Source organism: Agelaius tricolor, unplaced genomic scaffold (assembly GCF_023055355.1).
Source record: "Agelaius tricolor isolate 1412-34295 unplaced genomic scaffold, bAgeTri1.0.p SCAF_31, whole genome shotgun sequence".
Classification (NCBI taxonomy): domain Eukaryota; kingdom Metazoa; phylum Chordata; class Aves; order Passeriformes; family Icteridae; genus Agelaius; species Agelaius tricolor.
The window spans coordinates 1,254,476-1,279,138 of NW_027269291.1; the positions used below are offsets into that span (position 1 = coordinate 1,254,476).

General features: G+C 66.6%; 3 protein-coding genes across 6 annotated transcripts in view; 1 reads left to right on the forward strand and 2 right to left on the reverse strand.

The window, feature by feature from the left end:
* Positions 1-7,126, reverse strand: part of SLC4A1 (solute carrier family 4 member 1 (Diego blood group)) — a 10,907-nt gene extending 3,781 nt beyond the window's left edge. The window contains exons 1-14 of the mRNA XM_071450659.1: positions 7,022-7,126; positions 5,667-5,758; positions 5,462-5,558; positions 4,614-4,683; positions 4,399-4,496; positions 3,204-3,277; positions 2,844-3,021; positions 2,629-2,764; positions 2,285-2,426; positions 1,821-1,890; positions 1,084-1,268; positions 609-819; positions 303-506; positions 9-109 (exon numbers count right to left, since the gene is read on the reverse strand). Coding sequence (XP_071306760.1) covers positions 9-109; positions 303-506; positions 609-819; positions 1,084-1,268; positions 1,821-1,890; positions 2,285-2,426; positions 2,629-2,764; positions 2,844-3,021; positions 3,204-3,277; positions 4,399-4,496; positions 4,614-4,683; positions 5,462-5,558; positions 5,667-5,684 — 1,584 coding nt within the window. The 5' untranslated portion in view covers positions 5,685-5,758; positions 7,022-7,126. The remainder of the gene's footprint in view (positions 1-8; positions 110-302; positions 507-608; positions 820-1,083; positions 1,269-1,820; positions 1,891-2,284; positions 2,427-2,628; positions 2,765-2,843; positions 3,022-3,203; positions 3,278-4,398; positions 4,497-4,613; positions 4,684-5,461; positions 5,559-5,666; positions 5,759-7,021) is intronic.
* Positions 7,127-9,649: 2,523 nt separating this feature from the next.
* On the forward strand, positions 9,650-15,195 carry RUNDC3A (RUN domain containing 3A). Of its 3 annotated transcripts, none has more exons than XM_071450941.1 (11): positions 9,650-10,433; positions 11,919-12,034; positions 12,175-12,308; positions 12,631-12,716; positions 12,841-12,930; positions 13,014-13,094; positions 13,206-13,371; positions 13,562-13,719; positions 13,888-14,025; positions 14,153-14,259; positions 14,494-15,195. In XM_071450941.1, exons 1-11 carry the CDS (start codon positions 10,327-10,329, stop codon positions 14,634-14,636), a joined length of 1,326 nt encoding a protein of 441 aa, XP_071307042.1. In that variant the 5' UTR covers positions 9,650-10,326; the 3' UTR covers positions 14,637-15,195. The 3 variants fall into 3 exon arrangements, with proteins under 3 accessions (XP_071307042.1, XP_071307041.1, XP_071307040.1); XM_071450939.1 differs by lacking the exon at positions 9,650-10,433 and adding an exon at positions 11,193-11,569; XM_071450940.1 differs by lacking the exons at positions 9,650-10,433; positions 14,153-14,259 and adding an exon at positions 11,191-11,569.
* A 255-nt stretch (positions 15,196-15,450) lies between these two features.
* SLC25A39 (solute carrier family 25 member 39) lies at positions 15,451-21,814 on the reverse strand. 2 transcript variants are annotated; one of them, XM_071450950.1, is made up of 12 exons: positions 21,689-21,814; positions 19,118-19,226; positions 18,979-19,038; positions 18,457-18,501; positions 17,698-17,807; positions 17,526-17,593; positions 17,291-17,415; positions 16,975-17,148; positions 16,770-16,879; positions 16,540-16,621; positions 16,378-16,458; positions 15,451-16,256 (listed from the first exon to the last, which is right to left on the reverse strand). In XM_071450950.1, the coding sequence occupies exons 2-12, from the start codon at positions 19,212-19,214 to the stop codon at positions 16,138-16,140; spliced, it is 1,071 nt and encodes a 356-aa protein (XP_071307051.1). In that variant the 5' UTR covers positions 19,215-19,226; positions 21,689-21,814; the 3' UTR covers positions 15,451-16,137. The 2 variants fall into 2 exon arrangements, with proteins under 2 accessions (XP_071307051.1, XP_071307050.1); XM_071450949.1 differs by lacking the exons at positions 18,457-18,501; positions 21,689-21,814 and having other exon boundaries at positions 19,118-19,447.
* Positions 21,815-24,663: the final 2,849 nt, after the last annotated feature.

Here is a 24,663-nt window from a genome sequence, read left to right on the forward strand (position 1 = left end):
AAGCCGACGACGAGGAGGGGCTGGGCGCTGAGGAGGCTGAAGAGCACGCACTGCACACAGGTGGAGATGAGCAGCTCCGACACCCCCATCATCCCCTTGGTCTTCTCACCTGATGGGAGCGGAGCCGGTGGGTGCTGGGCTGGGGGGACAGCGCTGTGCCCCCACCCCACACCTCTCAGCACCTGGATTGGGGGGAAGAGCCCCCCTGGAGCATCCCCATGGGCAGAGACACCCCCAGCCCCACGCCCAGCTGCGGGGACATCCCCGACCCCAGGAGCGTCCCCAGCCTGTCCCCCCATTACCCAGCAAGCCCCCGAAGGTGATGGCGGGGGACAGCGCCGCGAAGTAGATGAAGATGACGGCGGCCAGGCACTGGGGGTTCAGGGCGTCCTTGATGTCGGTGAGGTATTTGGGGTAGCGGCGGCGGATGTCCCGCACCAGCCCCCCAAAGGGCCGCCCCGTCCTGCGCAGGGGATCGTCATCATCTGCAGCCGCCTCGTCCTTCTCTGGGGACACACCAGGTGGCAATGAGGGGACCCTGCTGTGTCCAGGGAGGGGGTCCCACCAGCCAGAGGGACAGGGGATTGCGGAGGGGTCCCCTGCCGTACCCAGATCCTTCAGGAAGTCCCCGATGTGCAGCCTCTCCAGGGGTTGGTAGCGCCGTCGGAGCAGTTCCTGCTGCAGTGGCACCAGGGCGCGGAGCAGCTGCTCGTTGGGGGCCTCGGTGGGCGGCAGGACGATGCTGGCATCCAGGAAATCCTCCACGCCCCGCAGCAGCTCCTGCCGCCCCTCGGCCAGGTACGCGTCCCGGCGGAACACCTGCGGGGCGGGACAGCGCGGGACTGAGCCAGCGCCGGCACCCGGGGTGTCCCCGCGGGGACACGGGGACAGGGGGACATGGGGACACCCCAGAGCTTGGGGATGAGGGACACAGGGAGGGGAGGACACGGAGTCTTGGGGACGGGGGCATAAGGCCACAGAGGCACAGGGACACGGGGATCAGACGGGGGACATGGCACAGGGGGACAAGGTGCACCCCGGGTGCTCTCAGGGGTGGGTGGTGGCACTGGTGGTGGCCCGTACCCTCTCGGACATCATGGTGGCGATGGCACGGCCGATCTCGTGGTAGCTGATCTGGGGGGTGTCGGGCCCCAGCACCACGACGAGGAAGCGGACGGGGATGGACACGTCGAGGACACCGTCCAGTGTCACCGCGTCCTTCAGGCGCACAAAGGCCAGCATTGGCTGCTCCAGGAAGGCTGCACAGCCTGGGGGGAGGATGGGACGGGACAGGGATCATGGGGGAGCATGCATGGGGACACAGGGGACGGGGACGTGGGGACGTGGGAGCACAGAAACACGGGGACAGCAAAACGTGGGGACATCAGGAATGGAGGTGAGGTGACACAGAGGCGTGGGGACAAAGAGAATGGGAGAAGGGCACAAAAGCCACTGGGGCAAAGGGGTAAGTGGGCATCAAGTACAGGGACATGGGGCATGGGCACAGGGACACAGGGACACAGGGACACACGGATGGGTGGGTATGGGAGCACAGGGACATTGGGACACAGGGGACATAGAGGCATGAGGACATGGGGACAAGGGACACGGGGAGGGGGGCCCAGAGAGCAGCGCTGAGCAGCAGCAGGCGGCGGCGAGAGCTGAGGATGGGGAGAGGCAAAAAAGGCACAAGAAAAGCAGCGTGTGAGCGAGCACAGCGAGGGGCACATGGCAAAGCTCCCCCTGCACCCCCGACCCTGCACCTGCCCCCCCAGCCCAGCACCCAGCACCCAGCACCCCCCATCCCACTGACCACTCACCCACAAGGACCAGGGTGGCCTCAGCACCCTCTGGGATCGTCTCCAGGAGTTGGGGTTTGGGGACCCCGCTCTGTTGCAGGCAGATGGAGGGCAGGAATCAGCCAGCCAGCCTTGGTGCCTGTCCCCTGTGGTCCCCTGTGTACCCTGCATGTCCCCCTGCTCTGCCCCTATGTGTGTCACCCACCACCCCCTGCGTGTTCCCCTGCATCTCCCTCTCCATCCCCCTCTGTCCCGTGTCCCTCCTTCTGTTCCCTGTGTGTCCCTCTCCATCTCCTGCATGTCCCCCACTATTCCTGAGTCCCCCCTCTGTCCCCCAAGTGTCCCCACTGTTCCCTGCGTGTCCCCCCTGCAGGTGTGTGTGTATGTGTGTGTGCCAAGCTGTGTGTGTACCCAGTGTGCATCTCCCACTCCCAGCCCCACACCCCAATGTCCCCAGTGCCCCCCGTGCCCCCTGTCCCTCTCACCTGCGCCTTCCCTGCCATCCTGCTCATCTCCATGGGCCGCTGCTCCCTCAGGAGTGGCCTCTCCACATCGGCCCTGCCGGTGCCCGAGCGCTGCACCAGCGCCGGTGGCATCGTCCACACCGACTCGTCCTCGGTGGGGTGGCTGGGGACACCGGGGGGTGTCACACACCCCGGCGCCACCAACTCCTCCCCCACACAGCCCCAGCCCCGGGGGTGTGCAGGAACCCCCAAAACGGGCTGAGGGGCAGAGCTTTCCCACCCCAAGCCAGGCTCCAGCTCCGGCTGCTCACACTGGGGAGGGTCCCAGAGCCCGGGACCCCCCGGGACCCCCACCCCGGCTGTACCTGTGGCGCAGGAGCAGCGTCCTCATGACATCGTCCCGGTCCTGTGGCTTCATCTGCCCCTCGTAGATCAGCTGGTCCAGGAGGATGTGGACGATGGCCGGCAGCGAGTTGGCCTCCACGTTGAGGAGGATGGCACCTGTGGGGACGGCACTGTCACCATCCAGCCAGGGCAGGGTCCTCACCACCCTCCTGGTGGTCCCTGGAGCTGTCCCCACCTTTGCTCAGAGCCCGGCGGATCTCCAGGAGGCTGTGGTAGGTCAGGAAGGAGAGATGGGGCTGGCTCCAGTCCCCTGATTCCTGGAAGTCCTCCTCCAGCTTGAGCCAGTGGCCGGCCTCCATCCAGCACAAATCCTTTGCATTGTCCAGGACCAGCTCGTGCAGCTCCACATATCCCTGCAGCCAGAGATGGAGGGGTCAGCATGTCCCTGGTCACACTGGGGACCCCCAGGACACTCAGCATCCCCCTCAGTGCCCTGCTGTCCCCAGGGCTGAGCTGTGAGGTTGGTCCCAAGGTCACCACAGTCCACCCAGCCCCAGAATGGGGAGAAAATGGGGGTCCCTGGGGCAGCACCCACCTCATGGCTGTCCGGCTGGGACAGGAGCCTCCTGCTCCCTGCTGCCTCCAGGTCCACATCGGTCACCGACACAGCTGCAAGTGGAGCCACCAACGCGTCAGCCAGTCCCTGCCCCAGCCCGGATCCCCCTGCCTGAGGGTCTGCTGGAGGTGCCTCTATCATCACGCCCATCCCAGCCCCCTTTTGGGTCACCTGGACGTGTCCCCTTCTCCATCATCCCCACCCCAGCCCTGCTGGGCACTCGTGGATGTGCCCCCCGTGTTGTCCCACCCCAGGGCCCAGCTGGAGTTTGCTGGATGTGCCACTCTGCCGTCTCTCGCCCTGCCGGTGCCCACCTCGGTCCCGTCCCATCCCCACAGCCCGGCCCCTGGGGCAGAGTGACAGTCTGGGGACATCACCGGAGCCGGGGCGAGGATGGGGCTCGAGGCACAGCCCCAGCACCGAGCACCGAGCACCGGGATGGGGACACGGGGACAGCACATCCCCGACCCCCGCCGTGTCCCCGTCCCCGTCCCCTGCCTACCTGCGGCCCCCCCTGCGCTCCCCATGTCCCCGCAGCTCCGTCCCTATAAAGTGGGGACCGATCCCCGCGGCCGCCCTGTGTGCACCGTAAATCCCGCAGCACTTCCTTTGCTGACAGTAAACACCAGCACGGCTCCCGCCCGCCCGCTGTCACCCCACCGCGGGGACAGGCTCACCCCGGGCCCCTCCACCCCCGGCGGGGACCACCGCGGTCCCCTCGCCGTCCCCAGCCGGGTCACCCGGCCGGGGGATGCAGCAGGAGCCGCATCCCGCTCTGCCGGGGGAAGGATGCTGCGCCCGCGGCAGCGGGGACGGGGCGCGTCCCCTGGCACTGTGTCCCCGACGGTGCTGGCCGTGGCACGTGGGCACGAGCGTGTCCCCGTCCCTGCCCGCCGCCACCGCCACCGAGCCGCCCGGCGCCAGCCGGCGTTCAGCCCCAAGTGGTTCTTGTCCTCACCCCAAACAAAGGGTTTATTTATCCTCAATCAGTGGGCGATTACGGGCAAGTGGCAGCGGTCACCCCGCGGCGTGCCCTGACGCCCGGGTGACCGTCCCCCCGCGCAGGGTGGGACACGGGGGTGGCAGAACCGGGGCGGGCAGCGCCACGGGGGGCTCGAGGTGGGGGGGACGCCGGGGCTGGGCTTTGTCCCCCGGGGCCCCCGCGGTCACTCACGCTGCCCTTCGCCACGGCTGGGGTGTCCCGGGGGGGCCCCGGCCGAGCGCCTCTTCCCGTCCAGGTCATAAAATCCCCGGCGGCCGGGCAGATACTGGCTGCAAAACACACAGCGCGGGCACGGGGGTTCAGCGCCGGGCACCGCGGGTGCCACCAGCCTCCCCCGGGGGTGCCAGCCGGGCAGGCAGAGCCCCCGCCCCGACCTGGGCACTCACCGCAGGGGATTCATCTCCTCGGCCCTGGCCCTCCACGCCTGCAGGGGGGACCCGATGCCAGCGCCGGCCCCTGCGCAGAACAGGGGGCAGCGTTACCCCATCCGTGTCACCCCAGCGCTGACAAACACCCCCTCAGGGTGGCAGCTCGAAAACAGCCTTGCCTGGGGCAGGGGGATGCTGCACGGCACGCAGACCCCCACACTCCCCTCACCTCCCTCCCGGGGGGCTCAAGGACCTCGGGTGTCCCCAGGCTCAGCCCCACTCCAGGCACCCGCAGCTGGAGGTGGCACCTCACGGGAGGGACTCGCTGCCCTGAGGGGGGGTGTCCCTGCCTGGCCCCGCTGCCACTGCCACGCTGGCACCCGGGAAACGCGTCCTCTGTGCCCATGCAACTCATCTGTGCAACGCATGCAACATGCCTGCACCATGCTGGCACCCATGCAATGCCGTGCCAATGTGCCATGTGTGCCCACGAGAAGCTGGCAGCCATGAAACAGCCATGTCCATGCACTGCTGGTGCCCCTGCAATGCCCCTGAGCCATGCTGGTGTCCCTGCACAGCTGCACCCACAAAACTCTGCCCATGCAACGCCTGACCTTGAGCCACTCGTGGCCCTGCAACTCTGGCACCCAGCTGGTGCCAGTGCCCCTGTGGTGCCATCACCCCTGCAAAGCTGTCACCTGTGTTATGCCATTGTCACACATGCAACGCTGTCACCTCTGCCACACCGGTACCCGTGCTCAGCCACACCCTGCAGTGCTGGCACCCCTGTGACGCTGGTGCCCATGCAATGCCACCCCTGTGGTGCCCACGCTGCCAGTGCCCCCGGAGCCCCAGCAGCCACTCACTGCTCATCTCGCCCAGCGACAGGTGGGAGCTCTTTAGGCCGGGGTCCTCGTAGCCTTCGGGGTCCAGGCTCCTCCTCATCCCCTCCTCGTAGGCCTCCTGTGGGACACAGACAAGGGGGTCAGCAGGGTCGGGCACCCCCGAGGCCTGGCCGGGGCCGTGCCGGGGCGCAGCGGCGGAGCCGGGGCGGGGGCCGGGTGTCCCTACCTGGCCAGGCCCCTCCATGGCTCCGGGCTCGGCCCCCGCTGCTGCCTCGGCGCGTCCCGGCGCTCAGCCCGGTGCCACCATAACCCGGCGCTCTGCGGGGCGGGCACGGGGGAAACGAGAGAGAACAAGTTAGCAGAGAGCAGGGCATCGCTCGGTGCCCCTGGGATTGTCCCAAGGGCTGGGCATCGCTCGGTGCCCCCGGGATGGCGTTTGTCCCAAGGGCTGGGGCTGGACGCCGTGGCCGTTCCCGCAGCCCCCGCCTGCCTAACCCGCTCCCCACGGGCTGGGAGGGCCCGGGCTTGGGGGTCCCCAGGGAGGTCATGCCCTGCCCTGTCGCCAAACGGGATGGGAACGGACGTCAGGGCACGGCGGAGCTTCCCACCAGGGACGTGGCATGCTGCCCTGAGCCACCCGTGCCCACGCACACCGTGCCCTGCGCTCGGGGTCAGCCCCTGCACGGACCCACAGCCGGGGCCGGGCCCTGTATGGACCCACGCTCAGGGGCTGCGGTCCCACACGACCCTCTCGTGTGTGGGTGGGGGTCCTATATAGACCCACGCACATGTCCAGGGTCCTACACAACCCCCTGCAGCCCCTTGCACCTGTATGAGGATCCCATATAGTCCCACACACAAGGGCTGGGGTCTCACATGCAGTGCCCTGATCTGCCAGCACACAGCCCCAGCCCCTGGCAGAGCGGAGAGGGAGAAAAGGGGGGAAACTGAGGCACAGCTGGGCTCACAGGACACCCCAAAAAACCCGAACGGGCGAGCACCCCAAACCCCCGCGGGTGCACAGCTGGGGAGGCCCCTCTGCCCCCCTTCCATCAGCCCCCAGATCCCCTGCAGCACTCAGTGCCTGCACCCGCTGTGTCCCCTGTGTCCCCTGTGACCCCTGTGTCCCCTGTGTCCCCTGCGTGTCCCCTTTGTCCCCTGTGACCCCGGTGTCCCCTGTGTCCCCCGTGTCCCCTGCGTGTCCTCTGCCCCCGCCTCCGCCCCGCAGCTGCCCCGGGGCTGCTCCCCGGGACAACCGCCAGGGGGCGCCCTGCCCGCACTGCGCCCCCCCCGCCCCCCCCCCGGGGCAGCCCCGGAGGGACCCGGGGGGGTCCGGACCCCCCCCCCCCCGGAACCCCCTCACCTCTGACCCCCACCCGACCCCGCCCCGAGTCTCTGAGGAGGGGTCCGGGACCCCCAAAGCCGCAGTTGGAGCCGCCCCCTGGGGACCCCCCCCAGCCTGGGGGGCCGAGGGGCTCCGGCTGCCCCCCGCCACCCCGGCCCGGCGACCCCGCTGGGGAGCTCGGGGGCAAACTCAGGGCAATGGGCGGCTTTGGGGGTACCAGCCCCCCCCGATCTCACCAGGGTGATGCAGGAGCTCGCTCCCGGCCGGGGGTGGCGGGAGCCGGGCTGGGGTCCCGGACACCCCGCGGGGGCCGCGGGATCCCCGCTGGGGCCACGCGGGATCCCCGGCGGGGCGCGGGAGCCGCGGCGGGGCCACGGGATGGACGGCGAGCCTCTGACTCGGCCGTCTCCTTCCTGCCCCGCCTGGCCCCGGGACCGGCGGCCCCCGGCCCCCCAGCCCGGCCCGTCCCGGGCCCCCCCGGCGGCTCTTGCATCAGCCCGGTGCGCCGGGCTGTGCCCCACTGATAACGCCCGACAGCGGGCGTCGGCCCCTGCCCCGCTCCACCCGCTGCCCCCCGCTCTGCCCCACAGCGCCCCGGGCCGGGCTGCGGGGCCGGGAGCCGCGGGGCGCTGCGGCACCGGGCAGCGAGGTCACCGGGAGCCGCCGAAGGCATCCCCGCAGAGCCCCGCACGGAGCCCACGCTGCAGCCCCGGGCACGGCAGGATGGAGCTCGGTGCGGGGCTCCTGTCCCACACGGTGTGTGCGGGACGGAGCCCGCAGCCCCCGCACCGACAGCCAGCGGGGTCTGTACATCCCCCGGCAGCCAGGGCGCAGCTGGGGTCCCTCTTAGTGGGTACAGCCCCGTGGGGTCCCCCCTCAGTGGGTACCACCCTATGGGGTCCCCCCTCAGTGGGTACCACCCTATGGGGTCCATACATCCCCTGCCAGGCTCAGGGCTGGGCTCACCCCTCCTGCACCAAACGCCCCGCACGGCTCAGCACGGAGCCCGCACACCCCACCCCATCCCCGCACGGTCACAGGGATCCTCCCCGCGGCCACCATGGCTCCGTGGAGCCCTGACATCCCACACTATCCCTGAGGCACGGCCGGGATCCCTCCTGCCTCCTCGCTGGGCTCCGCCTGGAGCCAGCACATCCCAAACCATCCGCGCAGCCTGGGACTGCTCCTTCCCTCCGTGGGTCAGCCCCGGGGCTCCCTATGGAGTCCATACATCCCTGGCAGCACATTTGGGATCTCTCATCCCGCAGGTGCCCGGCACGGCTCAGCACGGAGCCCGCACATCCCAGGCCATCCACACCACACGGCTGGGACCCCTCTGGTGGCTCCATTGGAGCCTAAATCCCCCATCCCGCAGCACCTCCCACCCCAACACCCCCCTGGGGCAGCCCAGGGTGCCCTCTCCAGCCCCACATCCCCCCGCCCACCCCGTGTCCCCCCTGGCAGCCCCAGGGACACCCCGAGGTGACCCCGCACCTACCCCTGGGGTGCCTCCGCCGGCCCTGCCGCGCTCTCTCTGCGGTGCCCGGGCTGTGAGACGCCGATGCCTGAGTCACGCTCACCTCCCTAATCTTGCCCCCCTCGGGCTCACCCGGCCCCCCCCGGGCCCCCCGGAAAAACAAGGTTATCGGGGTGCAACATCTGCAAAAGCTGCGCCCCGGCTGAGCCCCGCCTGCTCCCGCTGTCCTCCCGTCCGTCCCTCACCCAGCCCAGCACCCCGGACCTGCTCCTGCTGCCCCCCCCGGCCCCCCAATCTTGTTTACCTCCGGGTTTCCCTGCAGGGAATCCCCGGGATCCCCCCGGTTGTCCCCCCCTCCCTTTCTGCGGGGTTGGGGTGTTCTCGTTAAAAAAAAAAACAAATTTGAAAAAAAAGGGGGTTCCTGGGGAGGTTCCCCTGGGAGGAGGCGCGGGGGGACACGAGGATGGGGTGTCCCTCTGTGCCATGGGATTGGGGTGCCCTGGAGAGGGGGGGATGCTTTGGAGGAGGGCAGGGGTGCATGCACCTGTGTTAGTGCCCATCCATGGGCACACCTGTGTGTGTGTGTGTGTGAGGGGCCCATGTCCCTGTGGGTGTGTGTGGGTGTGTGTGTGCGCACACCTGTGCTCGCACCTGCGGACGTGTGTGCTCACACTCGTGTGTGTCTCTACATTTACAGCCTTCCTAAAAGGATCTCAGGCCCAAAATCCCAATCCCAGGGTGAGGTGGGTGAGCCTTGCACACACACACACCCACACCCACACACCTGTGTTAGTGCCCACCCATGGGCACACCTGTGTGTGTATGTGAGGGGCCCATGTCCCTGTGTGTGTGCACACCCATGGACGTGCGCATGCACACACACACACATACACGCACATACACACACACACACACGTGTGTGTCTCTACATTTACAGCCTTCCTAGAAGGATCTCAGGCCCAAAATCCCAATCCCAGGGCAGGGGTGAGGTGGGTGAGCCTTGCACACACACACACACCTGGGCACACACCTGGGCACACACACACACACCTGGGCACACACACATTCCCATCCCAGCCCCAGTACCTGGGGACACCCACAGGGTCCCCCCACAGTGAGGTGGCACCGGAGCTGTCCCCGCTGTGCCTGGGGCCCATCCAGCCTCAATTGCACCCGCTGGGGACCTGGTGGCACCCTCAGGGGACAGAGGGGTGGTGCTGGGTCTGGGTGTCCCGATAACAGCCCCGGCTTTATCTGGGCACTGCCAAGGGCTCCCCTCCCTGCACAGCCTCGGGGATTTTGGGGGTCCCTCCCCGCACTGAGCCCACCTGTCCCCGCCAGCCAGGTTCTCTTGGCCAAGCCCCCCTTGGCATGGGCACAGTGGGCGTGTGGCACCCGGTGGTGGGCACAGGGAGGTGGCACACGTCCCCACGGCAGTGTCTGCGTGCTGAGGGTGACTCTGATTTATTTGGGGGCTGTGGAGGTTTATGTGGCTGCTGTGGGATTCACCAGCCCCTCCCCAGTTTCTCTGTCACAACAACGGAGGGAAACTGAGGCACGGTGAAGAGGGGGGTGGGGGGGCTGCCCCTCGGCACAGTCACCCCCTGCCCACCCCGTGAAATGTGGGGGTTCAGACCCCGAGAGGGGGTGGGGGTGATGCTCAGCCCCCCAAAACGGGGATGGAGGCAGAGCAAGGCAGGGGGTGCTGATCTGAGCCTGGGGTGGGCAAAAGACCCCCCCCAAAACCGCGGGGGCGCCCCCTCCCCGTGTCTTTACCCACGGGGTCCCCCAGCAATGTCTCATCATGCCGGGAGGGGCAGGGGGTGACCCCCGGGGGGACCCCGGCCCTCCCCTGTGTGTTGCGCCCCCCCCCCATCCCCCGGAGAGAGATTTGGGGGGCCGGGGGCGGGGAGAGCATCCCTTTGGGGGGGCGGGCGGCGCACGGCCCGTGGCGTGGGCACCGGCGGAGCAAAGCCTGCGCGGAGCGGGGGGGCCGCGGGCCGGGGGGGTCCCCACGGGGGAAGGGGCATCGCCCGCCCGTGGCCGCGGCGCCGGGGCCGCTGGATGGAAGCGAGCTGGGTGCCGGCTGCCATGGCTCTGGGGCTCTCCTCCAAGAAAGCTTCCTCCAGGAACATCGCCGTGGAGAGGAAAAACCTCATCACCGTCTGCAGGTGGGGGGCGGCCGGGGGGGAGCACCGCAAAATGAGGAGAGGGGGAAGAGGAGAGGGGAGGAGGAGAGGGGGGAGGGAGAAGCGACCACCGGCGGTGGGGATGGAGGGGATGGGGGGCGGGGAGGGGCCGTGGTGGGGAGGGGTGGGGGGTTCATCCCTCCCCCCCCGCCGCCCCTTCACCCTTTGGGGGGGTTTGTTGTGGCTGCAGTCGCTTTTTGAGGGGGGGAAATTCAGGTTTGGATGGGGGAGGAGGAGGAGGAGGATGGGGATGCGGGAAAGCGGGGGGGGCTCGGGGCCGCGGGGCTGCGGCGGTGCGGGGTTCCAGGGGGTTCCAGGGGGTTCTGGAGGGTTCCAGGGGGTTCTGGGGGGTCCCGGGGGGCTGCGGGGATCTACAGGGGCTGTGGGGGGGTTCGTGAAAGGGGAGACAGAGGGCGGGGGACACAGTGACAACATGGAGGCGGCCGGCGCGCGGATGTCGGGGGCCATGGGGGATGGCGGGGGGGTGCGGAGGGTGAGGGGGGTGCTGGGGGCGGCGGGGTGCGGGGGGGGGGCTGGGGTTGGGGACCCCCATGCGGGCGGGGGCCCAGGAAGTGACGTCAGGGCCCCGGAGCGGCGGGGATGGGGGATGAAGGATGGAGGATGAGCGTTGTCATGGAGACTCGCGGCTGGACCGGGATGGGGGGGCAGGAATGGGGTGCAGGGACGGGGCTGGGGGGGGGCGGGGGGCTCCTGCCGGGGTGCGGGGCTGGGGTGACACCCCCGGGGGCTGGTGAGGGGCTGCTGGTGCTGGGGGTGTTGGAGCCTGGCCCAGGGCTGGGGGAATGTGGGAGGTACCCGGGCCTGGGCAGCCTGGCAGGGACCCCCAGGGCCTCATTTGGGGTTTGGGGACCCCAGAGCTCCTCAGCGTGGCACGGGGCACCTCCAGCCCCCACTGCCATGACATGGGCACCCAATGGATCTCCTTGCCATGGCGTGGGGCACCCAAAGACCCCATTGTCAGCACATGGGGACGCTCTGGATCTCCACCAGGACACCTCCAGCCCTCAGTGCCAGCATGGGACCCCCTCCACCTGCTGCCACGGGGATGCCCCGGCAGCCGTGACCCACAGCGCCCACAGAAGGGGCGATGCCCCCAGGCAAACACCTGCCCCGTGCTGCCCTGGCCTGCTCTGTGCCACGTCCTCGGCCCCGCTGAGCCCCGAGCACGAGCGGCCGGGCGGAAGGGGAAGCCATCACCGCCCGCGCACGGCCGGGAGGAAGGGGGCCTTTGTTCGCCCTTCCTGGCCACTTGCACGGCGGGGAGCAGCGGGGTCCCTGGGGACGCGGGGACAGGGGGGTCACCGAGCCACAGCCCAGCCCGACGCCCTCTTCCCGCTGCCGGGAGCGGGAGCCAACAGCTGGAAAAGAGCTTTGCTGGAAACCCTGACCGTGCCAGGGCTGGAGGTGTCCCCTCCCTGCTGTGACACCCGTCCCCTCCCACGCCAGGTTCTCGGTGAAGACCCTTCTGGAGAAGTACACGGCGGATCCCATCGATGACTCCTCCGAGGAGTTCGTTAACTTCGCTGCCATCCTCGAGCAGATCCTCAGCCACCGCTTCAAAGGTAGTGGTGGCCCCCAGGGCTGTCCCTGTGCCCATCCCGGTGTCCTGTGGTGGATGGGGACGCACCAGGAAGGGTGTCCAGCTCTGCTGGAGGGGCTCTGCTGGCACAGCAGCCCCTGAGCTGCCCGTGGGTGCCCGCAGGCCCTGTCAGCTGGTTCAGCTCTGATGGACAGCGCGGGTTTTGGGATTACATCCGCCTGGCCTGCAGCAAGGTCCCCAACAACTGCGTCAGCAGCATCGAGAACATGGAGAACATCAGCACCTCCAGGGCCAAGGTCAGGAAGGCACCAGTCCTGTCCCTGTCCCTGTCCCCATTTCTAGGCCTGCCCCCGTTTCCATACACTCCACCCTGACCCTGGTACATGGACCCATCTCCATCCCCATTCCCATCCCCACTCCTCTGTGCCCCCACTTTGCTCCCTTCCCCTGCCCTCCTGCAGCTCCCTCCCACACCACAGGGCCCTTGGGACACAACAGCAGCTGTGGGTCCCCATGGTACCAAAAAATGAGCTGAAAGTCACTCCTGGGGCTGGGTGGGAATGTGGGGCCCCCCGAGGCAGCCCCCACCCTCAGCACTGCCCAGGTGCTGCCTCGCAGGGCCGGGCCTGGATCCGCGTGGCGCTGATGGAGAAGCGAATGTCCGAGTACATCTCCACGGCCCTGAGGGACACTCGCACCACCAGGTGAGCAGCCCCGGCCCTGCTGGCCACGGCCACACCCGCACCGGGGTGTGTGGGTGTGCTGGGGTGGGTTTTGGGGTGCCAGGGTGGGTTTTAGGGGGCACATCCAGCCGTGTGGTCCCCCCAGGCGGTTCTACGATGACGGGGCCATCATGCTGCGGGAGGAGTCCACGGTGCTCACGGGGATGCTCATCGGGCTCAGCGCCATCGACTTCAGGTAGGCACAGGTGGCACAGCGGGACACAGGCCCCAGGTGACAACCTCGGGGTTCCCTGACCTTCTCCTGCTGCCTCTGCTCAGCTTCTGCCTGAAGGGAGAGGTGATGGACGGTAAAACGCCCGTGGTCATCGACTACACGCCCTACCTGAAGTTCACGCAGAGGTAGGAGCTGGGCTGCCCTTCCTGGGGTGGGGACCCCCCTGTCTCTGCCCCAGCACCACGATGGGGCTCCCTGAACCCCCGACAGCCCTGCTGAGCCCCCACACCCCCCAGCTATGACTACCTGAGCGAGGAGGAGGAGCAGGGCAGTGTGGAGAGCAGCACGAGCGAGGACAGCTCGCCTGAGCACCCCTACCTGCCCCTGGTCACCGACGAGGACAGCTGGTACAACAAGTGGCGCAAGATGGAGCAGAAATTCCGCATTGTTTATGCCCAAAAGGTACCAGGCTGGGGCCAGCAGGGTATCAGTTTCCCCGGGATGCTCCAGCCTGGAGCATCTCTGCCTCAGTGGTACCCTCAGCCCTTCCTCCTGCTGCTGTGGTGACCCAGCCACTCCCTGTCACTCTGGAGGGCCCTGGGGACACTGGGGGTGGTGGCAACGGGGCACCACTGACGGTGGCCTCCCACAGGGGTACCTGGAGGAGCTGGTGAGGCTGCGGGAGTCACAGCTGAAGGACCTGGAGGCGGAGAACAAGCGGCTGAAGCTCCGGCTGGAGGAGGTGATGGTGCAGAACCAGCTGGAGAAGAGGGAGCTGGAGGGCGTCATCCTGGAGCTGCAGGAGCAGCTGTGAGTGGGGACCCACTGCTGGGGGGCTGGGGGGGCTGGGGGTCCCTGTGGGCTGCCCCACAGGCCCTGGGTGTCCCCAGTGCCCCACGTGTCCTGTGGGCTGTGTCACCTGGCAGGCCCCTGGCACTGGTGGCTGTGCCAGGTGCTGAGCACCCGCCTTTGCTGCAGGACGGGGCTGATCCCCTGCGAGAACCCACAGCTGGCCCAGCTCTCCAAGGAGATGGTGACACCCCTGGTCAACCAGTGGCCCTCCCTGGGGACCCTCAATGGCAACGAGAGCGGCTCGGACAGCAAACTCTACAGAAGGTAAGCTCGCAGTGAGGGCAGAGACCTGCCAAGCACCCTGCCCTGCCCCGGGGTGGGGGGACACAGGGTGAGGGAGGGGCAGAAGAGCTGTGCCAGCCCCAGGGCGCTCAGAGCTGTCCCCCTGCAGGCACAGCTTCGTGAGCACCGACCAGCTCTCGGCCGAGAACAGCCTCAGCTCCGACTCCCAGCGCCTGGGCGAGGGCAAGCGCGAAGGGGAGCCCTGGGGGCCCTTGGGTAAGACCCCCCCCACCCACCATAGGGCACCCCGGGGACTCAGCACATCTCCCCCCATGCACCCCGTGTCAGGACCCTCCAGCAGCCCCCTCCTCATGGTTGGGATGCTGCCCCAGCAGTGCAGGGACACCCAGGTGGCCCCAGAGAGGTGGTCCCTGTCCCCCCGGGGTGGCAGGGCAGGGACACGAGGCCGAGCCCCCTGTGACACCCTGTGACAGCCCATTCTGCCCGCAGGGAAGGACCCCACGCCCTCCATGCTGGGGCTCTGCGGCTCCCTGGCCTCCCTGCCCAGCTGCAAGTCCCTGGCCAGCCTCAAGTCCAACGAGTGCCTGGTGAGCGACAGCACGGAAGCCAGCCCGACCCGCAGCCCCAGCTGAGACCCCCGGCCCCCGCGCCGCCCCCCGGCCCCGCCTGACGGCGCAGGACTGACCGAGGTCGGCCCCCCTCGCACCCCGGGCACGACGAGGGACTCGCTGATCCCACCGGGGAGGCTGGGGACGGGCAGCCCCCTCCCCACCTTGAGACCCCACCCTGGACCCCGGCTGGAGACACGGACCTGCTGGGATGGGGGTGCAGGACTGGGGGGAACGAACTGTGCCACGGTGGGGGGACACTGGCAGTGACAGCTGCTGGGGAGAGAGGGGGGGTCGGGCCCAGGCCCCTTCCAGGGTGAGGGTCCAGCGTGGCCCCGCTGTCCGTCCTGCTCAGCCCCTGGTGCCCACCTGGGCTGCGCCTGCCTGGCCTCCCCCAGCTCCCCTGCACTGTGCGGGGCTGCCGCCCCCCTTGCAGCAGCATCCCCACAACAGGGGAGGATCCTTCTTCCCCCTTCCTCCCCGTCCTCCCCTGGGTTTTGGGTTGTTTTGGGTGATTTTGGTTTTTATTTCAGCCCCATCTGCCTTGTTGGAGCAAAAGGAATCAATAAACGCAGCAAGCAGAGCTGGCCTGTCACCCACCTCCCCAGAGGGGAACAGACCCCTTGTGCCCCCCTGCCACAAGGTCCTGGCCCAGGCAAGGATGTTGGGGCACCCAGTGAGCTCCTGCAGCCCCTCTGGTCCTGGGGTCCCCTAGCCCCCAGCAAACACCCAGCAGGGACCCTGTGGGTGACAGTACCATGCCCACACAACACGGCTGTGGCTGTCACCCCACAGGTGTCTCTACAGCTCCCCAGCACACAGAGAGAAATCCTTCCACTAAGAGACAATTATTTTATTTAAGAAATGAGAAGTTCCCTCCATGAGTCCCGGGGTAAGGGGGGCAGGCCCTTGCAGTGGAAGGATGGGGCAGGGGGGCCCCAATGGCCCCCCAGAGCAGCAGTGAGGTCTGTCCCCACACAGGGTCTGACAGGGGATGGGGACATCCCGAGTGGGAGCAGAGGTCCAGAGGCAGGGAGAGGGTCCTGACGTGTCCCCATGCCATGCAGAGCCAGCAAGGCGAGGCTGTGTGTGAGTGATGGGTCAGGAGGGGCAGATCCCCAGGCAGAGCAGGGCTGGGGGGCCCAGGCAGGCAGAGAAGCCCCCGAGCTCTGGGGTTTGGTCCTTGCCAGAGCCCCAGCTCCATCTCCTGCCAGGACAAGTCTCCTGGGACACCCCATCCTTGCAAGAGTGTCCATGAATCCAGCAGCAGCATCTGTCCAGCCCCAAGGGATGGGTGTGGGGGGCTCCATATCCCCCCAGTGTCACAGCAGCAGGCACAGATGTCCCCCAGAGTGGCTGGGACAGGGAGTGGGGCAGGCTGGCCCTGGCTCCATGTGCGGGCAGCGGGAGGCAGAGCAGGAACGAAGGCACTTGGGCTCTGCACGGCCGAGTGCGGATCGCTGCTCCTGGGACACCTGGCACTGTCCCCTGGGCACGGCCACAGCCAGCCCTGCCCCAGACCTGCTCACAATCCCCGCAGCTGCTGCTCCTGGTTCAGCTTCTGGAAGAAGCTCTTGCCAAATTCATAGGTGCTGATCATGATGGCGCAGGCAGGTGCCACCTTGATGACGCGGGGTAGGAACCCTGCAAGGACAGTGCTGTGAGCCCTGGGGTGACACCAGAGCACCTGGAACCTCAGCACATCCAGGGCACATCCAGGGCACATCCGGGGCACATCCAGGGCACATCCAGGGCACATCCTCACCTGCAAACAGCCCCCGGGTGCCAGACTCAGCGCGGATCCTCTGCATGAGCAGCCAGGTGGAGGAAGGCTTGGAGGCTGTGACTGCGGGGAGAGGGGAGCAGGTGAGGGTTGGGGGGCACCTATGGGCAGTGCTGGTTGCCCCCCTGGAGCCTGGCCCCTCACCTGGGTGCACCTCACTGTCTCCCAGCTCAATCTGCCGCTGCGTTTTGACCACGTCGAAGGGCAGCGTCAGCACCGCGGCCACCTGTGGGGTTGGCACTGGATGGTCAGCCAGGACAGGGGTTCCTGCCCAGTGCCAGCTCTGTTGTCACCTCCCAGCACCATCCCAGCCCCACTCCTCCCTCCCACAGGCGCCAACCCCCCCCAGGGGAGCCCCAGAGTCCCAAACTCACCGTGCCAGAGATGGCCCCAGATGTGAAGCTGACCATGAACGTGGCCCCGTCCAGCCAGGCCTGCCTGCAGAGCCACGTCCTCACCAGCTCGTAGTTAAACCAGTACAGAGCTGGGGGAGAGGAGACACCAGGGCTACCACTGGGCACCCCCCCAGCAGCACAGGGCTGCCCTGGGCCCCCCACAGCCCAGTGGCCCCAGGCATACCCGAGAAGGGGACGTCCCGCAGCACGGTGGGTCCCCAGCCCCTCCAGAGGGACAGCCAGCCGTCCTGGGCCACTGCTGACTGGATGCACACACGCAGCTCACGGTAGCTGAGCTGCTGGGACTGCATCTTGGTGCGGATCAGCTCCAGGGGGCTGATGACTGTCACGGCACCCACTGCAACACGAGGGACATGGGGAATGAGCTCCGTCCGCTCCAGCGGCCGTCCCAGAGCCACCAGCACCGTGCCAGGAGAGCCAGGCACTGAATGTGGGCACTGAGGGGGCACGGGGGGACCCCAGAGAGGAGGGGCACTCACGCCTGGCGAGGGCCCCAGCCAGCAGGGGGATGTAGTGGTTCCAGCTCCCCATCCGGGCGTGCAGGTAGTCCCGGAGCTGGTCATAGGTCGTGAAGTAAATCACGGTGGCTGGCACGGCCATGACCCTGCGAGGAGGAGAAGGGCAGTGAGGGGCACATGTCCTCCCTAGGGGCTGGCAGGGGCTTGGGACCTGTGTGCCTGGGCAGGTGGTAGCAGCCAGAATCCCCAAACTCACAGGGTGGGGGGCAAGCCGCTCCACAGAGATCTGATGCCCTCATTGCGTGTGATCTTCACAAAGGCATCCTTGGGAGAGAGCAGAGCACCAGGGACAGCAGTTACAGGTGGGAGAAGGACAAACAACCCCCAGAAAACACCCTGACACCCCTGGCCATGCCTGGAGCTCCTACCAGCGTGCCAGTGAAGTGGCCGGGGGCCTTGTACCAGGCGGTGCAGCCGTTGCCGTTCTGGCAGACGTACAGGTGGTCCATGAGCCCGTTGCAGTAGAGGAAACACTTCCCTGAGGAGGAAACAACAGCACTGCCATCACACAGGAGACCCTTCCCCTCTGCCCCATGCCCTGCACATCTGATCTCAAAGCTGCCACATCTTCCAGGAAGGAGCCAAACCCTCAGTGCTTGAGCCCAGTGTGGACCAGTCCAAGACCAGGAGAGGAACAACCCTGCAGCAAGGGTCTGATCATGGCCAGAGCCAGGGATGGGGACACCCAGCTCCATGGCAGGGGTGGGCATACAGCAGGACCCACTGCCAGCAGTGGGAGAGGGTTTATGCCTCACTTGGTCTTGGCTCTGCTGCCCTGGCACAGTGGGGACATCAGCACCGGCCCCTCACTGTGCTCCCAAGCCAGGCACAAGGGACACCAGGCAATAGAAATCCAAGGGGACTTTGATGTGGCAGCAGGACAGAGTGACAAGACCACAGACAGCCAGGCCAGCTGCACAACAGATCCCCACAGATGTGGCACAGCCAGCCCCAAAGCAGGGCTGCAGGGCTGCAGGGCAGCCTGGGCTGGGGACAGTGTCAGCCCCCATAGTGCAGGGATGTCCCCACAGCCAGAGGAGCCCAAGCCACCACCAGTGGAGAAGCAAACCAGGATGAAGGCTTGGGAAAGCAAAGCCACTGGCAGCAGGAGCCCCCGGCGTACTCACATGTGGCCGGCTGAGCGCCCCAGGGCACTGACTGCGCTGCCAACACTGAAACACACAATGGGGACACACTGAGCAACCACAGGGGACACGCCACCACCCGGGGCTGGGCAGCAGGACAGCTCTGGGGGTGACTGCATGCCCCCACAGCCACTTCCCAAGCAGTTCCTATTGTCACCAAACCAGTCCCTTGGGGCCAGCCCCAGCCCAGTGACCCCACAGGAAGGGGCAGAGCCCAAGGGGAGCAGCATGGAGACTGGAACAAAGGCCAGCAGCTGCAGCAGGCTGAGCCTCTGGAGGGCTGGGGGCTGCCAGGCACAGGGCTGTGGAGGGGGAAGGACAGAGCCAAGCGCCAGCCCAGCTCCCCCAGCAGGGCCCCCGGGCCCGTCAGGACAAGGGGCCCATGCTAACCTGGCACCTCACCACGGCCCCACGCTCCAGAGCAGAGACACCCTGCCACCAGCTGTGCCAGCTGTGTGAGACACCCCTGTGGGCTGCTCACCAGCCTGCCCCAAGCAGGGTTACCTTTGGAGAAGGGGGTCCTCTGGGCCTGCAGCCGGATCTTCACCACATCCAGCGGCGTCACTGCAAAGACACCATCCCTTAGCCATGCCAGCCCCGTGCCAGCCCCCCACCCCCCTGGCACCCACCCCACCATGCTCACCAAAGAGGGAGGTGAGGATGGCCCCTGTCCCCGAGGCCAGCATCTGCTGCAGTGGCGTGATGCCCCCGCCGGGGCTCGGTGGCAGCTTCTCAGCCATGGCACTGTCCCCCTGCAACACAGGGCAGGGGATGCTCCAGCCTGGGGGTCCCTGTCCAGGGATGAGGCCCCCTGGGAGCCCCCCCAGCATCCCCAGCCCTGCAGAGTGTCCCACAGGTGTCCCACGCCCGCCGTGCTATCGCTGCAGCACACGGCACTGAGGGCCCCCCATAATCAGGGTGGCCTGGGGGGTGACAGGGACTAGCTCCCAGGGCCAGCCCAGCCCTGATAACACCCCCTGGCCCCACACTGGCAGCAGGCCCAGCCTGGCTGGAGAGGTGGAGACAGTTCAGCCTTCCATGTCCTTGGGGAAGGAGGACTGTCCCCTCCCTGCTCTCGGAAAATTAAGGAAAGGAAGGAACAAAGTCCAAAGATCAGCCATGCTGTGACAGCCCTCCCCAGCTCTGGCTGGGATGGCAGCAGAGCCCAGTGCAGCCATGGCAGGACACCAGGGAGGGGGAGATCCCCCTCGTGAGTTTGCAACAAGAATCCCAGGAAGGGTTTAGGCATCCGAAACCTCCCGCCTGATCCCGCTGGGGCTTGGCAAGGCTGCAGCCTCCAGGGCTGGTGTGCTGCCCTCGGGAAGCAGGGGATATCACACCCTTCCCAGGGAGAAGGATGTGGAGAAGTGACCCTCAGCACACTCAGCACCAGCTGCTCCCCCTCGCTGCAGCCTGGGGATCATTATCATGCTGGGACAGGGCCATAGCAGGAGAGCTTCCAGGCTCTGGGAACCCAGGGTTCTTTAAAGCCTGGGAATGCAGCAAAAAACCTTCACCATCTGACTCATCATTTCGCAAGGTCAGAGAAGTCATAAATCTCTCCTTTACGGGCTCAGGAATTGTTGGGTGACCAAGGCTGCAAGTTGGGACAGGTCTATCCTGAAGCCACACGTGCCAGCCCCCCCGGGAGCCGGCTCTGTCCTGGCACGGGCACCAGCCCCGCTGGGAGAGCTGGATCCACCCCAGCCCTGCACATGTGCCAGCCCCACGGGGAGCCGGGCCTGGCCCGAGCCCACACCCTGCAGTGCCCCAGGATGTGGGTGCTCTTTGGGCACCAGCGTGCCCATCACGGGAGGGCAGCGTGGCACGTGCCCCACTGACCCCACAGCCATTGCAAAACCGTGCCACGGGCAGGGCGCTGCCTCCGGATCCTCGCCGTGAGCCAGCCCTCCTGCTCGGCCTGACGCAAGCCAGGGGAAATCTCTCGCTCCCAGCTCTGCCCCACCTGATAAACTCACTCCTTGTGACGTGCCCCAACACAGCCCTGCTGCTGCTGCTGGGGCACTGGGGCACCTCCTGGGCTTCCTGTTTGTGTCCAAGCTCCCCTCTCAGCTGGGAGCTGCTCCCTTTTCCGTGCAGGGTAAAATATGCCCCTAAACCCAGAGCCCTAAAATATGACCCCAAACCCAGAGCCCTAAAATATGCCCCCAAACCCAGAGCCCTGCTCCGCCTGGCGTGTCAGTGGGGCTGGCTATGGCACGGTGACAACAAGGGGGAAAACAAACACGGGTTAAGGTGATCAATGCAAACAATTCCCAGGGTCGGGGGCCTGCGGGGAAGCTCAAGGAGCTCTTGCCGGGCTGGAAGGGCCCAGCTGACTCCAGCCCCGAGCCAGAGGGAAATCCTGCGGGGGATCCCCTTGGCCCTGGGCTGCCCCAGCCTCGGGGCTGTGAAGCGGGGTCCCCACCTTGCAGCCCGGGGGGATCCCCTCCAGCTGGGGCACAGACCGCTCTGCCAGGAGCAGGGACAGCGCTGCTGTGTCCCCGAGCAGGGACAGTTCTGCTGTGTCCCCAAGGCAGGCTGGCCCGGAGCAGGGACAGTTCTGCTGTGTCCCCGAGCAGCCCGGCCCGGGGCAGGGACAGTTCTGCTGTGTCCCCGAGGCAGCCTGGCCCGGGGCAGGGACAGTTCTGCTGTGTCCCCGAGCAGTCGGACCCGGGGCAGGGACAGTTCTGCTGTGTCCCCAAGGCAGTCTGGCCCGGAGCAGGGACAGTTCTGCTGTGCCCCCGAGCAGTCGGGCCCGGGGCAGGGACAGTTCTGCTGTGTCCCCGAGCAGGGACAGTTCTGCTGTGTCCCCGAGGCAGCCCCGGCGCTCTGCCCTGGGGAACCCCCGGCAGGGCAGCCCCCAGTCCTGGGGCCGAGCCCCTGCGCGGTTTCTGCCCCCGTGTCTGGAGCCTGCAGCCCCCTGAGGGGTTCGTGCCCCCATCAGGGCTCGGAGCCCCCCAGCCCAGGGCTGTGCCCCCTCCCCTGGCCCTACACCTCCCTCTGCAGCATCTGCAGCCCCGGCAGTCCCGGGGCGCGCCCCCTCCCCGTGAGAGGAGCCCAGGGGTCCCTGCGGCCGCCTCCACGCCCTCCGCGGCCGCACGGGCCCCGACACCGGGGGAAACTGAGGCAGCGGTCACGCGTGCCGCACCACGAGGGGGGATGACGTGGGGGGGACGGGGTGTCGGGGGAAGTGCCGGGGGTTCCGCCCCACCTGCTCATTCCAGCCAGGCTTGGCGCGTCCCTCCGGGACCGGGAGGCGGCTCCGCGCCGGCGGCGCCTTTAAGGAGCCCCATGGGCGCCCCTCGCCCTCGGCCGCGCTTCCGCCCGCCCCGCCCCGCGCATGCGCCCCGCTCCCCCTGCGCCCCCTGCCGGCCCGGGGGGGCCGCGGCACCCAGGAACAGCTGGGACAGAAACAGCTGGAACAGAGAAACAGCTGGAATGCAGAAACAGCTGGAATAGAAACAAACACCTGGAATACAGACACACCTGGAATACAGAAACAGCTGGAATACAGAAACACCTGGAACACAGAAACACCTGGAACACAGAAACAGCTGGAATAGAGAAACACTTGAAATACAGACACAGAAACACCTGAAATACAGACACACCTGGAATACAGAAACTCCTGGAATACAGAAACTCCTGGAATACAGACACAGAAACACCTGGAATACAGAAATACCTGGAATACAGACACACCTGGAATACAGACACAGAAACAGCTGGAACACAGAGACACCTGGAATACAGAAACTCCTGGAATACAGACACACCTGGAATAGAGACAGACCTGGGACACAGACACACCTGTAATACAGAAACAGCTGGGATACAGAAACAGCTGGGACACAGACATATTGTAAACAGACTCGGAACACAAACACCCTGTACACACCTGGTACACACCTTGTACGTGCCCTCCACACTCACTATGCAGACAGAGGGGCCCACCTTGCCCAGCCACCGTGCTGGCAAAGGGGTTCACCTTGCACACTCACACTCCACACTGGCAGACAGCTGTGCCTTGCACACTCACCGTGCTGAAGCCCTGGGGCTCTCACCCTCACCATCCTGAGCCCACTGGGGTTGCATGCTCGTCCTGCCAGGGCCAGCGTCAGGCTGGGACACGGGCACGGTGCCGTGCCAGGCCCAGTGCCACTCTGCTGCCTGCAGGGGAACAAAGCCTCTCAGTTCCCAAAGCACTGTGAGCACCCCCCAGCATCTCCCCGTCCTGTGCCACGCTCCCTGCAGCTCTGCCGGGCCCTCTGAGCAGGGGGAGTGCCCTGCTGCTCCCACCTGGGCCTGTGGGAGCTGGGATTAATGGGTCTGGGGGGCTGGAACCCCATCTCTGCTCACTGCAGACCCTCCAGTGGAGTCCTTCCCTGTGTTGGAAGCACTGTGTTTCCTATGGAGAACTTCCTATGGAGTGCTTCTGGGTGAGGTGGTGATTTCCCTGAGGGGCTCTTATTTCTGCTTGTAGTTAAATTTGGGTATTTTCTCGGGAGGAGTTTCTTCACTGAAAGGGTGATTAGACATTGGCAGGGGCTGCCCAGGGAGGTGGTGGAGTCTCCCTCCATCCCTGGAGGTGTCCAGGGAATGACTCAACATGGCACTCAGTGCTCTGGTCTGGTTGACAAGGTGGGGATCATTCACAGGTTGGGCTCGATCATCTTGGAGATCTTTTCCAGCCTCAGCGATTGTGGGAAGGCGGGAGGGAGCGGAGCCCGTCTGGTGCCCGTCATCCCCTCGCTGTAATCTGGGCTGATGACAGCAGATGGCTCCCGAAGCCCCTCGGAAACCCGCACGGACCCCCGGCCCCGCGGTGAATTCACCCCGCGGGTGAATGAGATGTCAGCTGCAGTGCTGCGTCCTCCAGGAAAAGTCCCGCAGGCCAGAGTTCCTGGTGACTCGTTGGTGTGACAACATCACTGCAGGACCTGCCGTGGTGCTGCTGCATGATGCAATCCCTGCCTCAGAGCCGGCTGAACTCCTGCCCTGACAAACTCGGGGACAAACCCTGCGCTCAGGGTGCCCACAGCCCTTTCTGCTGCCCCGGGAGTGCCATCCCGTGGCAAGGACGGAGTTCTCAAGGACAGGTGACATGCAGGTGCCTCTGCTTGTCGAACAGGGGCGGCTCAGGGCTCAGTCTGCAGCCCCAGGGTGTTTGATGGAGCCTGTTTCACCCACAGAGGTGTTCCCCGTGCCTTTGCAGAGCTGGCAGAGCTCTGGTGGCTGCTCTCCTCCAGGAGTAAAGTCCCTCCTGGCTCCTGGTGTCTCTGAGAGCTGTCAGTGGAGGGGGAAGCTGGTGCTGGGAACTGCCCTTCCATGACACCTGGTCCAAGGGAATCTTGGCTTTAAGCGACGTGAGCCCAGGAGCCTGGTAATTCCCACAAGGTCCCGTAAGTGAACACATCCTGCGCCTCCCTGATGAGTCAGCTCTGCCTCTTAGAGACACGGGCTTTAAATGGTCTGAAAGCCTCTTGCAGCTGGTAATTTAGAAATGGAATAATGATTAATTAAAGATATATCTGTCCTTAGGGGTACTGGGTCTTGTATCTTCTGGTTTAGGTGTTGGGCTTTGTGTGGCTTCCGCACAGCTGAAAAGAGACAGGAATAATGTTTTTTCAGATGGGGTGGGGTCAAGAAGGGCCGGTGAAAGATGGCTTAAGTGCCTTGACCTCGATTTTTTGGGTCTCTTCATTTGCTAAAGAGGTCAGGGTGAAAGGGTGAGTTTGTTTATTCGGAGCCCAGCAGTGCTGAGGACCTGGCCGGCTTTGTGCTGAGTCACGGCCCCGCTGGCCGCCTGCGCCGTCCAAGCCCCGGGAACTTTTCTGTCCCCAATTCACATCCTCGCAGTCCCGCTGGCCTCGGCGGGCCGGCCGGGCTGCACCGTGCCCCCCATTACCGTGGACATGAATTGTTCAGTCCAAAGACGCGTGTCCGGTTTGCGGGGAAGGAGCCAGCCGAGCTCTGATCCCCCCGAGCCGCAGCGTCCCGCGGCTGCTGGGGAGGTTTTGCGTGAGCCCTGCCGGCTCTGTCCTGCCGTGACACCGCAGGCACGGCCGGGACGCGCTTGTGTAACCGCTGCTCCCGGCTCCGCGGCTCTTACACAACCCAGCTGGTGTCCTGGGCCAGGGCCACGGGCGGGCAGCGCTGCTCCGGGGCTCTGAGCCTGGGGCTCCT

Coding starts and splice junctions, on each gene's coding strand:
- RUNDC3A (XM_071450939.1), top strand. CDS start 11,370: ATGACATGGGCACCCAATGGATCTCCTTGCCATGGCGTGGGGCACCCA. Junction 12,717..12,840: donor AGGGACACTCGCACCACCAG/GTGAGCAGCCCC, acceptor TGGTCCCCCCAG/GCGGTTCTACGATGACGGGG. Junction 14,026..14,152: donor GACAGCAAACTCTACAGAAG/GTAAGCTCGCAG, acceptor GTCCCCCTGCAG/GCACAGCTTCGTGAGCACCG.
- SLC25A39 (XM_071450949.1), bottom strand. CDS start 19,304: ATGCTGGGGGGGCTCCCAGGGGGCCTCATCCCTGGACAGGGACCCCCA. Junction 17,416..17,525: donor AGCGGCTTGCCCCCCACCCT/GTGAGTTTGGGG, acceptor TCCTCCTCGCAG/GGTCATGGCCGTGCCAGCCA. Junction 16,257..16,377: donor CACCCGGGGGCTGTTTGCAG/GTGAGGATGTGC, acceptor CTGTCCTTGCAG/GGTTCCTACCCCGCGTCATC.